Raw genomic sequence first — 12863 nt, 5'->3', positions numbered from 1 at the left:
GTTTCTTTCACAGTAAGTGATGAAGGAAGTAGAGAGAACACAGGAGGAGGAAGAGTCTCCAGAACTGGAGGATCCCAGTAATGGAAATTTTATTTATTCTTAGAAGTGCATTAAAATGCCCAACTCTAAATTTTTTAAATAATATTATTTATTTGAGAGAGAGAAAGAGGCAGACAGAAAGTGAATATGGGCACGTCAAGGCCTCCTGCCACTGCAGATGAACTCCAGACATGTGTGCCATTTTGTAACTGGCTTTATGGGGGCACTGAAATTGAACTCGGGCCATCAGGCTTTGCGAGCAAGTGTCTTTAACCCATGAGCCATCTCTCCAGCCCATAAAATTAATTTTTACACCAGGCGTGGTGACACATGCCTTTAATCCCAGCACGTGGGAGGTAGAGGTAGGAGGCTTACCATGCATTCGAGGTCACCCTGAAACTACATAGTGAATTCAAGGTCAGCCTGAGTTAGAGTAAAACTCTACTTCTAAAAACCAAAATAATAATAATTTTTACAAAGTGGTTTGTTATATCATAAAGTGATTTGTGAAAACACAAAGGTAGCTGATGCAAGTTAAGGTAAATATGAGGAAAATAAGAAATTGGGAGGGGACTAGAGGGAATATGACTGGATTGTTTGCTTTTGTAAATTTTTTACTTCTTGTAGTACTTAAAACCTAGACCTGGGGCTGGAAAGATATTCAGTGGTTAAGGTGCTTGCTTGCAAAACTTCATGGCCTGGGTTTAATTCCCTAGTACCCACCTAAAGCCAGATGCCCAAAGTGGCGCATGTGTGTATAGTTTGCAGTGGCTGGAGTCCCTGGCATGCCCATTCTCTCTAGCTCTTTCTCTCTCTGTCTCTGCTTGAAAATTAATTAATTAATTAATTTTTTAAAAAGTTAGCTGGGCCTGGTGGTGTATGCTTTTAATCTGAACATTTGGGAGGCAGAGACAGGAGGATCACTATGAATTCAAGGCCAGCCTGAGACTACATAGTGAATTCCATCTAGGTCAGCCTGGGCCAGAGTGAGACCCTACCTCAAAAAATAAAAAAGTAAAACAATAAAAAATTAAAACCATACTTGTATCTATCAATAAACATCATGATACTTGAAAAAGAAAATTAAAACCCTCAGACTTGGTTGCAGTAGCAGTTATATGACTTTGCACTTGTGTTTTTGTTTTCTAAGGAACTACAGAAGAAAATTTGGATAGGCTGATCCAGAATGTCAAAATAGAAAATGAGAGTGATATGATTCGTAACTGGAGCTACCTTGGTGTTCCCATTGTACCCCAAGTAAGCATACACGTGTGCATGTGTGTGTGGTGTGGGTGTGTTTGCATTAATTGCTTCGGTACATAGACAACCTTGTAAGAAGTCTTTTTTTTATATTTTTTTAATGTTTTTTTCAAGGTAGGGTCTCGTTCTAGCCCAGGCTGACCAGGAATTCACTGTGTAGTCTCAGGGTGGCCAAGAACTCAGAGCCATCTCAGCATGCTAGGATTAAAGGCGTGTGCCACCGTACCTGGATAAAATACTTTTATTAGGTGGATGTGGTAGTACACACTTTTATTTATTTATTTATTTTATTTTTATCTATTTGAGAGCGAGAGATGGAGAGAGACAGTGGGCGCTGCACAGCCTCCAGCCACTGCATCACACTGGGATCCTTAGGCTTCACAGGCAAGCACTTAACCGCTAGGCCATCTCTCCAGTCCAGTACACACTTTTTGTGTGTGTAATTTTTATTTATTACGTGAGAGAGAGAGAATGGGTACGCCAGGGCTTTCAGCCTCTACAGACGACCTCCAGATGCATGTGCCCTCTGGTGCATCTGGCTTACATGGGTCCTGAGGAATTGAACCTGGGTCCTTTGGCTCTGCAGGCAAGTGCCTTGTCCACTAAGCCATCTTTCCAGCCTGGAAGTCTTAATTCATGCTGTATATTTTGGTTATTAAGGAAGCAATTAAATTTTTGATTTTTTTTCTCCTATGAGAGTAATTTGGACAAGTAAGCTTTTCTAGTGAATTTGTAACAGTTGTGATATTTTAGCTTTTTTTTTTTTCTATTACACAAAAAATAATTATATTCTCTTATTTTGAGAATTGGGTTCAGAGGGCTGGAGAGATGACTTAGCGGTTAAGGCATTTGCCTGTGAAGCCAAAGGACCCAGGTTTGATTACAGGACCCATATAAGCCAGATGTACAAGGGGCACATGCATCTGGAGTTCGTTTGCGGTGGCTACAGGCCCTGGTGCACCTATTCTCTGTCTGTCTTCTCTCTCTCTGTGCTTTCAAATAAATCAACAAATAAGAATACTTTTAAAAGAAAAACTTTATTAAAAAAGAATTGGGTTCAGGCTGGGCATATACCTCAGTGAAGACCATTTGCTTATAGTATACTTGGCTCTTGGTTCAATCCTCAATACTTTAAAAAATAGTAATAATAATAATAACCCAAAAGTCAAACTGGGAAGGACTCTGGAGAGCCCACTCTTCCCATTGTTTTATAATATTTCTTTTAAATAGCATGTGTTCTGATGTTCTTACCAATGCCACACTAAAGCATAAGATAACTGTCCACGGAAGCCGCATGAGCACCAAGTGTGATGTCATTCAAGGAGGTACTGCCAACACTAAATGCAGTGAAGTGTCAGCTAGTCATTACTTACTTTTGTTAAGAAACATACAAAACTAGATTACTGAGTAAAATTACTTGTCTTATTTCTTCTTTTAACTATTATATTAGTCTCAGCAAGTCAAACCATTAAGAAAAGATCGGTCTGCAGAAGAAACTTTTCAACTTTCTCGATGGACACCTTTTATTAAAGATATTATGGAGGTAAAAATCATTGGTTTTTTCCTTATATCTGAGTGCCTTCTGTAGATATTGGTTGCTTACCTGTCATTTTAAGCATATCTAGCATGCAGAAGTCTCTGCAGTGTTGGGAAGGTGCATAAAAGAAAGCTGTGTATGTAGTTATGAGAGGAGAAACTTCTTGAAGAGTGTTTAAGACCTCCAAAAACCTGACTACAGCCAGCTTTGGTGGTGCACGCCTTTGATCCCAGGACTTAGGAGGGAGGCAGAGGTAGGAGGAATGCCATGAGTTCAAGGCCAGCCTAAGACTACATAGTGAATTCCAGGTCAACCTGGGCTAGAGCGAGACCCTATCTCAAAAAAGCAAAAATGAAACTACTTACTCTCTCAAAACAAGTAAAAGTAAGCCCACATATGGTTCATGTAAAACCTTGCTATTCCTTTAAATAACCATATGTTACTTAACTTAATTTGAATGGAAGTGCACCAAAGTGGCATTTATATATGTAGTAATATTAGAAAATGTTAAATGGGGAGCTGAAGAGATGGCTTAGTGGCTAAGGTGTATGCCTGAGAAGCCTAAGGACCCAGGTTTGATTAACCAGATCCCATGTAAGCCAGATGCACATGTGTCTAGAGTTTGTTTGCAATGGCTAGAGGTCCTGGCATGCCCACTCTCTCTCTCCCCCAAATAAAAATAAATTTTTTGTTTGTTTGTTTATTTTTGTTTTTCGAGGTAGGGTTTCACTCTAGCTCAGGCTGTCCTGGAATTAACTATGTAATCTCAGGGTGGCCTTCAACTTACTGTGATTCTCCTACCTCTGCCTACCCAGTGCTGGTATTAAGGAAAAAAAAAAATTTTTCTTTTTTGTTTTTGGTTTTTCAAGGTAGGGTCTTACTCTAGCCCAGGCTGAGCTGGAATTCACTATGGAGTCCCAGGGTGTCCTCGAACTCATGGCAGTCCTCCTACCGCTGCCTCCCGAGTGCTGGGATTAAAAGTGTGCACCACCACGCCCGGAAAAATAAATATTTTTTTTTAAATAAAATGTTAGATGGAAAATGTACTTGTGATTAAAATGTAAAGCCCCAAAAATGTAAGCATGAACCTGTTTATTGACAAATTATGCATTGTTAATAAAACAATTTCTCCATTATATCCATACATATATCATCAAATGTAGTAATGATAAAAAGATTTTCGTAAATAAACTGAAAAGGAAAACTTTGTGCCCTCATTGTATTATCTTGAGTATCTCTGAACCACCAGTGTGATCTTGTTTTAGAGCCACTGCTCTGAAAGGCAGGGTCCTCAGGTGGTGCGTAGAGACCCGTTACCCCTCTGGAAGCAAAGACCCTCAGCAGTCCAGGCCTCTCAAATGAGGAAAGGTCAATTGGCAGTGCAAAGTGGTTTTACAAGTGAGGGTGTAACATCAATTTGTTTGTTTTTTTGAGGTGGGGTCTTGCTGTAGCCCAGGCTGACCTGCAATTCACTATGTAGTCTCAGGGTGTCCTCGAACTCTCAGCAATCCTCCTACCTCAGCCTCCCAAGTGCTAGGATTAAAAACATGTGCCACCATGCCTGGCAACACTAATTTTTGAAGTAAGAAAGATTAAATTTGGCCTGTGTCAAAACAAACTGAAATTTCCTGATTGTGTTAAAACTCTTCTTTCCTAGGATGCTATTGATAATAGATTAGATTCAAAAGAATGGCCATATTGTTCCCAGTGTCCAGCAGTATGGAATGGCTCAGGAGCTGTAAGGTAAGTCTATAAAAGGAAGTCAGTGACATTGTCATTATTATACCAGAAATTAAGAATTGAAAGCAAGTGTCTTTAACGAATGGGCCATCTTTTTTTAAATTTATTTTTAAACATTTTTATTTAGTTAAAAGCAAAGGGGAGAGACAGAGAGAATGGGTGCTCAAGGGGCTCCAGCAACTGCAAATGAACTTCAGACACATGCACTACTTTGTATATCTGGCTTTATGTGGGATTAGGGCTCGACCTGGGTTGTTAAGCTTTGTAGGCAAGTGCCTTAACCATTAAGCCATCTATCCAGACCCTGCATCTGGCTTTACATGGGCACTGGGAAATCAAACCCATATGGTCAGGCTTTGCAAGCAAGTGCCTTTAACCACTGAACCATTTCTCCAGCCCTGTTACTTTGTTTTTTGGGACAGAATCTCACTATTGTAGCCCAGGCTGGCCTTGGAATTGATGATCATCCTTGCTCAGCCTCACAGCTACTGAGCTATCACACTCAGCTTGGCTTAATCCTTTTCTTTTTTTAATTGTGTGTGTGTGTCTGTGTCTGCAGGCACATGTGTCTGTGGCACGCTTGTGGAGGTCAGAGCACAGCTTCGATCATTGGTTCTTACCTTCCACCTTGCTTGAGGCAGGCTCTCTCAATTCAGTACTTGAGCTCCAGGAGATCCTCCCATCTCAGCATGCATGTCCTGGGGTTACAGATGCATACTGTCATGACCAGCTGTACCTGGATCCTAAGGGTCTGAACCCAGGCCCTCACACTTGCTGGCAAGTGCGTTTTGGTTTTGCTTGGAGTTTTGTGGTACAAGGAATGAAACCCAGAGCCCTGATAGCCAGCACTTGTCTCCATTTCTGTTCAGAGTCCCTGGTGGGTAACTATTAGCATTTTCTAAACATACTAAACTACCAAAATCATTCTTTTTGTTTTGTTTTTCCAAGGTAAGGTCTCACTCTAGCCCAGGCTGACCTGGAATTCACTATGTAGTCTCTGCATGGCCTCAAACTCATGGCGATCCTCCTACCTCTGCCTCTTGAGTGCTGGGATTAAAGTTGTGCGTCACCATGCCCAGCTTACCAAAATCATTTCTACTGACTCTTCCCCTACCACCAACAAAGTGTGAGTCACATTTTCCTGTTTCTTTGCATTTTTGGTTGAAAATTGAACTTATTAGATTACATATTGGAGTGACTTTATGTCACTTTTGTTGAGGTAATTTGTCTGAACTTAAACTATAGCATCTTTGTCACTGCATGTAGCTTTCTTGTCTTTGTCAAGTTTATAATACTGTATCTTGACTTAATGTCTGTAACATTTACAGATAATCAGCTGCCTGGGCCATGCCATGCTTAGACATCCCGTCCTTTGTATGTCAAGCTGACTATGCGTTAGGAGATACATTGTGACAAATGCTCTTTTTATGTTCTTCCTCATTTTTTCCTTAGATATTTGGAGGATTTTCCTGCATATAAGCAACTTAGCAGCAGTCAGCTATTAAAGTCGAGATCCCTTACTTTAAAAAAAGAAAAACAGGGCTGGAGAGATGGCTTAGTGGTTGAGCACTTGCCTATGAAGCCTAAGGATCCCAGTTTGAGGTTTGATTTCCCAGGACCCACGTTAGTCAGATGCACAAGGGGATGCATGTGTCTGGAGTTCGTTTGCAGTGGCTGGAAGCCCTGGCTTGCCCATTCTTGCTTTCTGTCTCTCTCATCTGCCTCTTTCTCTCTCTGTATGTCACTCTCAAATAAATAAAAATTAAAAAAAAAAAAGAAGGAAAAACAACTATATTTGATTCCTTACTTCCAGGATTTCTATGAAATTTCTAACAGATGTACTACCTGCCTTAGGTTGAGATCCCAACATGGGGCTGCTACAGCTGCAGGCTCCTTGTTCAGGTCTAAACAAACCACCTGCTATTGTTCTTTGCAGAATTCTAGAAGGGGTGTACCAACACCACCTGATCTGGAAAGAAATCAGCGCTTTTTTCCCTTTCATCTCTTGAAAAACCTGTGATTCAGGGCCACTTTCCTTTTTTTTTTTTTTTTTTTTTTTTTTGTGGTTTTTCTCACTCTAGCTCAGGCTGGCCTGAAATTCACTATGTAGTCTCAGGGTGGCCTTGAACTCATGACGATCCTCCTACCTCTGCCTCCTGAGTGCTGGAATTAAAGGTGTGTGCCACTACACCTGACCACTTTCCTAATTTTTTTTTTTTTTTTTTAATTTCAATGCTGGGCTGGGGAGATGACTCAGTGGATAAAACACCTGCCACACAAGCCTGAATACCTAAGTCCAGAACCCACGTAAAAAGCCAGAAATCAGCCAGGCGTGGTGGTGCACGCCTTTCATCCCAGTACTCGGGAGGCAGAGGTAGGAGGATCATCATGAGTTCGAGGCCACTCTGAGACTACATAGTGAATTTCAGGTCAGCCTAGGCTACAGTGAGACCCTACCTTGAAAAACCAAAGAAAATAAAAACAGCCAGAAATCACGGTGGACTTTTGTAATCCCAGCATGCCTATGGTAAGATGACAGGCAGAAACAGAATTTTCTGGAAGGTGCAGACTAGCTAGCCCAGCAAATATATCCATAAAACAAGAATGAGAGATCCTGCCACAAAAAAGGTGTAAGGTGTAGGTCTTTTAAAGGGGAGGGCCCGGTGAGATGACATCTTAGCTACAAACAAGGGCAGGCTGAGGAAAGTAACTATTTCAAGGATGGGAGAAAGCAGAGGTCTCCTTACAAGGTTCCAACTGAGATGGGGGCCAGCCGCTGGCTGGCAGGGGAGTCTTGAAGCTGCTGGTCTCGATCACGCTTAGGAATGTGGGTGACAAGGTTATTGGAAGGCATGGCCATCTTGTTAGGTCCTTTGTTCTGAGCACAGTCCCGCCTAATACCTAGTACCCATGTAAAGCCAGATGTACAAAGTAATGCATGTGTCTGGAGTGAGTTTGTAATGGCAGGAGGCCCTAATGTGTTCATATATTCTCTTTCTCTAATAAGTAAACACATAATTTTTTTTAAGTCCAGGGCCATCCTTGGCTAATCAAGTTCAAGATCAGCCAGAGGTACAAGGTCTCAAAAAAAAAAAAAAAAAGTCAGTGAGCGGAATGTTTTTGTTTTTGTTTTTTTTTTAAATTTTTTAATTTTTTTTGGTTTTTCAAGGTAGGGTCTCACTGTAGCCCAGGCTGACCTGGAATTCACTCTGTAGTCTCAGGGTGGCCTTGAACTCACGGTGATCCTCCTACCTCTGCCTCCCGAGTGCTGGGATTAAAGGCGTGCACCACCACACCTGGCCGGAATGGTGTTTTTTTTTTTATATTCTTTCTATTTTATTTTTAAATTTTTATTAACATTTTCAATGACGGAATGGTTTTTAAAACAGAGGTAACATGGTCGGGTGTGGTGATGCACGCCTTTAATCCCAGCACTCAGGAAGCAGAGGTAGGAGGATCACCGTGAGTTCAAGGCCACCCTGAGACTACAGAGTGAATTCCAGGTCAGCCTGGGCTAGAGTGAGACCCTACCTTGAAAAACCAAAAAACCAAAACAAAAGAAAAAGAAAAAAGAAACAAACAAACAAATGTAACAGGCCTGGGGAGATGGCTTAGTAGTTAAAGGTGCTTGTGTGTGAAGCCTGATGATCCAGGTTCAATTCCCCGGTTGCTCGTGTTAGTAGACAGCCACGTGTCACTGAGATGAACTTCCAGACCAGGCACAGTTGAGGAGGAAGAGATTTATTGAAGATAGTGGGAAGTTCCATAAAGGCAGAAAAAGTTGGCACTCTTTCATAGGACCAAGCAGAGAGCGAGAAATCCCCAAGCCACCACCGAAAAAGCAGGCAAGCACACTACAGGAACTTCAGGCAGAACTCAAGCGCTTTCCATCTCTTGACACTGGAATTCCAAGTCCACCACCACACCTTCAGGCTGGACCCTAACATCTGCCCAGTGACACCTCCTCTAGCCAGGTGGCTGCAGATCTGAATTACAAACTTTAATAAAATCCTGAATATATTGGGGCCATCCACTCAAACTACCACACCACATAAAGCCCCAAACAAAAGTGATGCCAGTGTCTGGCATTCTGATTTGCAGTGGCAAGAGACCCTGATGTGCCCCCAGTGCACACACGTGTACAAGTAATTTTGTCAAGTACCATTTACAATATGCTTGCGATTTTTTGTTTTGTCTTTTTTTAAAAAACATTTTAGTGCTCGACAGAAGCCAAGAAACAACTATTTAGAACTAGACCGAAAAAATGGATCCAAGCTGATTGTTTTTGTAATTGGTGGAATTACATACTCTGAAATGCGTTGTGCTTATGAAGTTTCTCAGGCACATAAGTCCTGTGAAGTTATTATTGGTAAGACTCCTTTTCTCTGTTGTTTTTTTAAATATGTTTTAAATAAAGAAAGGTTTTATCTTGATGGCTTAGTAGTTAGGCTTCCCAGGCAAGTACCTTAAGAACCCAGGTTTGATTCTCCAGTACCTACATAAACCAGATGCACAAGATGGACATGTATATGGAGTTTGTTTGGCAGTGGCTGAAGGCCCTGGAACACCCCTTCTCTCTCTCTCTCCCTCCCTCCCTCCCTTCCTTCCTTCCTTTTCTCCCTCCCTCTCTGTCTCTCAAGTAAATAAGATACAAAAAATAAAAATAAAAAATTAGGGCTATATTATTGACTATAAAAACAACTCACAGCAATTCTCCTGCCTTGGCTGTGATTAAAGGCACACCATGCGCCACCACGCCTGGCTGTCAGGGTTTTGTTGCTGTTGTTTTACACCCCCACCCACCCAGGCACAGTCTCAGTCTGGCCTGGACTGACCTGGAGTCACTCTGTAGCCCCAGGCTGGCCTTGAATTTAGGGATCTTCCTAACTCTGCCTCCCAAGTGCTGGGATTAAAGGCATGTACCCCTGTGCCAACCTCAAAATGAGCTTTCTGCCCGGTGTGGTGGCACACACCTTTAATCCCAGTACTCACTCAGATCCTTCTACCTCTGCCTCCTGAACACTGGGATTAAAGGCATGCGCCACCATGCCTGGCTTTCATTAAATAATTTTTTAAAAAATGTTTTTGTTTTATTGAGAGGGGGGTAGTGTACCAGGGCCTTTAGCCACTGCAGACAATCTCAATGCATGTGCCACCTTGTGCATCTGGTTATGGATTTGGGTTTGACATTGGCAAGGTCTGTGTGGATTGTTTTTTAATTTATATTTGAGAAAGAGGCAAAGAGAGGGTGGGCATGCCAGGTCCTTCATTTGCTGTGAAGAAGCTCCAGATTCATACACCCCCTTGTGGCCCATGTGCAATTTTGCATCACTGTGTCTGGCTACGTGGGACCTGGATATTCGAACATGAGTTCTTATGTTTCTCAGGCAAGCACCTTAAGTGCTAAGCCATATCTCCAGCCTGGAATTAGGTTTTAAGAATATCAGTCAGAGTCACTGACAAGTATACCCCCGCCCAAAAAGGTGAAGGATGTACATGCCAGGCTTTGGTTGGCAGCATTGCTTTGAGGTTCTGCTGCTGAAGGGTAGCTTTTTTTGTTGTTGTTTTTTAAAGTAGGGTCTCACTCTTGTAAAAGCTGACCTGGAATTCACTCTGTAGTCTCAGGGTGGCCTCAAACTCACATCCTGCCTCCGCCTCCCGAGTGCTGGGATTAAAGGCATGCGCCACCACACCCGGCTAAGGGTAGCTTTTGCAGCTCCATTAGTAGGGTAAAGAAAATGCCTGCCTTGCTCTTTGGTGTCCCAGTGCGTAGCACAAAGTAGATAAAACACTAGTAATGGACATTGTTTTTGAAGGGTTTTCACCATGCTCAATGAAAAAGAAGGACTGTCATAAGCAGGTACTTTACATATTTAAAAGGCAAGACAAGCTAGGCATGGTGGTCTATGCCTTTAATCCCAGCACTCAGGAGGCAGAGGTAGGATGTGAGTTTTAGGCCACCTCAGACTACAGAGTGAATTCCAGGTCAGACTGAGCTAGAGTAAGACCCTACCTCAGGGGAAAAAAAAAAAAAGATTCAAAGCCAAAAAAAACCTGACTGAACTGCTGAGCTCTAAAAAGTCATCATTTCTCCTACCAGGTTCTACACATATTTTAACACCCAGAAAGTTATTGGATGATATAAAGATGCTGAATAAATGCAAGGATAAAGTTTCTCTGATTAAGGATGAGTAGCTTTGGTGGTGGTGCTTGGAGGGTTTTGTAATGTTTTCAACTAAAATAGAACATGAAAATGTTGCTATATTTTATGTTTATATAACTTAACAGTGTAAATATTTTATGGAATAATGGTTTACCAAGTACGTTTCTTAAGGAATTCTATGTATTATTGGATTTGCCATTTCTAATAATTTAAATGTTGTTGCTGCTTAATAATAATACATTAAAATGCTTTGTAATTGGAAAGTTTTTCACCTTTTGAGCTGAGTCCATTTGCATTATGGGTAATTTTTACAGCCATCTGCATGCATACTAATGACTCATCAGCTACCTAACTGCCTTATGCCGTGCTGAAGTGTATTATTTTGGGGAAAGGATGATTGTAAATGAAGAGATTATAAAAGTAAAAACTGTAAATGTGTATGTATGATAGAACTATTTCCTATGAATGCTATCATTTTTCAACTGAAATTCATAATTTCTTTCATATGTAAAATAATTTCTACTACTAGAATTATTTCACAGTGTATATTATCTTGCTAGATTCTACTAAAGAACACAGCTTTGTGTGCTTGAAATTATGTGTTTAGAAACCAAAAATAATTATGAACATTCTAAAAGAAAATAAATACCTACATGTATATAAGTTATCTGAGTTTTTCTTTTCTGGGTCAGGAGGGAAAGTTTGAAAGTTCTAAATTAGAGGCAGAAAGGAGAAAAAGAAGATACCACAGTATTTCCACCAAAATAACTTTCTTTTGTTGTTGTTGTTATTACTGTTTTTAGTGTCTCACTCGAGCACAGGCTGACCGGAATTCACTATATAGTCTCCAGGTATCTTGGAACTCATGGTGATCCTCCTACCTCTGCCTCCCAAATGCTGGGATTAAAGGCGTGTGTGCCACCACACACAGCTTGTTTTTGGTTTTTTTGAGGTAGGGTCTTGCTGTAGTCCAGGCTGAACTGGAATTCACTATGTAGTCTCAGATTGGCCTCAAACTTAAAGCAATCCTCCTGCCTCAGCATCCTAAGTGTGGGGATTAAAGACATGCACCACCAAACTTTGCCAAAATAACTTTTAATGACCTTTTCAGAAACAATATAGTACCTAAAACTGCCTTTAAAACAAAAAAAGGTTGGGCTGGAGAGATGGCTTAGTTAAGCGCGTGCCTGTGAAGCATAAGGACCCCGGTTCAAGGCTTGATTACCCAGGACCCACGTTAGCCAGATGCACCAGGGGACACATGTGTCTGGAATTCATTTGCAGTGGCTGGAAGCTCTAGCACGCCCATTCTCTCTCTCTCTCTCTCTCTCTCTCTCTCTCTCTCTCTCTCTGCCCCCCTCTTTCTCTGTCAGTCTCAAATAAATAAATAAAAATAAACAAAAAAATTTAAAAAAAAATGGGTGTAGTGGCACACACCTTTAATCCCAGCACTTGGGAAGCAGACGTAGAAGGATCACCATGAGTTCGAGGTCACCCTGAGAATACATAGTTAATTCCAGGTCAGCCTGGGCTAGAGCGAGATCCTACCTTGGAAAAAAAAAAAAAAAGCTAGCTTTCCCCTGTCCTCCTTCAGTAGTGTGTGCTGGGAGTCCAGAGATAGGGAGGGACGAGAGGATCCCTGGGGCTTGCTGGCTAGCTATTCTAGCCAAATTGTGAGCTCCCGGCTCATTGAGATTCTGTCTCAAAAGTATTGTTGAGAGCCGCAATCCCAGCACTCAGGAGGCAGAGGTAGGAGGATTGCCATGAGTTTGAGGCCACCCTGAGACTACATAGTGAATTCCAGGTCAACTTGAGCTAGAGCAAGCGAGAGCCTACCTCAAAATAATAACAAAACACAATGTTGAGAGAGCCACTGAGGAACCTCTGGCCTCCACATGTGTGCATACACACCACATTCACACAAATATGCATATATCCGTCATACCACACACACGCGCACACACCCACAAAGGGGGGCTCGGGAGATGGCTCATCATGTGCGAACACAAGGACCAGAGCTTTATCCCCAGCACCCGTGTAAAGAACCCCATGTGCTTGGAAAGCCCAGTGCTGAAGGTGGCGGAAACGGGAGGCCTGCTCGGCCCGCTGCTCAACCAGCCCAAC

General features: G+C 41.9%; 1 protein-coding gene across 2 annotated transcripts in view; it reads left to right on the top strand.

The window, feature by feature from the left end:
- Positions 1-11361, top strand: part of Stxbp3 (syntaxin binding protein 3) — a 67788-nt gene extending 56427 nt beyond the window's left edge. The window contains exons 15-19 of one of the 2 annotated variants that reach the window (XM_004659055.2): positions 1190-1296; positions 2750-2842; positions 4494-4579; positions 8794-8945; positions 10677-11361. In XM_004659055.2, coding sequence (XP_004659112.1) covers positions 1190-1296; positions 2750-2842; positions 4494-4579; positions 8794-8945; positions 10677-10771 — 533 coding nt within the window. In that variant the 3' untranslated portion in view covers positions 10772-11361. Of the gene's footprint in view, positions 1-1189; positions 1297-2749; positions 2843-4493; positions 4580-8374; positions 8714-8793; positions 8946-10676 lie in introns of those variants that run through there. The other variant, XM_045138804.1, reaches the window with a different exon arrangement.
- The last annotated feature ends 1502 nt before the right edge of the window (positions 11362-12863 follow it).

Source organism: Jaculus jaculus, chromosome 19 (genome assembly GCF_020740685.1).
Source record: "Jaculus jaculus isolate mJacJac1 chromosome 19, mJacJac1.mat.Y.cur, whole genome shotgun sequence".
Classification (NCBI taxonomy): domain Eukaryota; kingdom Metazoa; phylum Chordata; class Mammalia; order Rodentia; family Dipodidae; genus Jaculus; species Jaculus jaculus.
The sequence above is the reverse complement of the archived record's forward strand: the minus strand, read 5'-3'. Positions and strand labels throughout refer to the sequence as shown.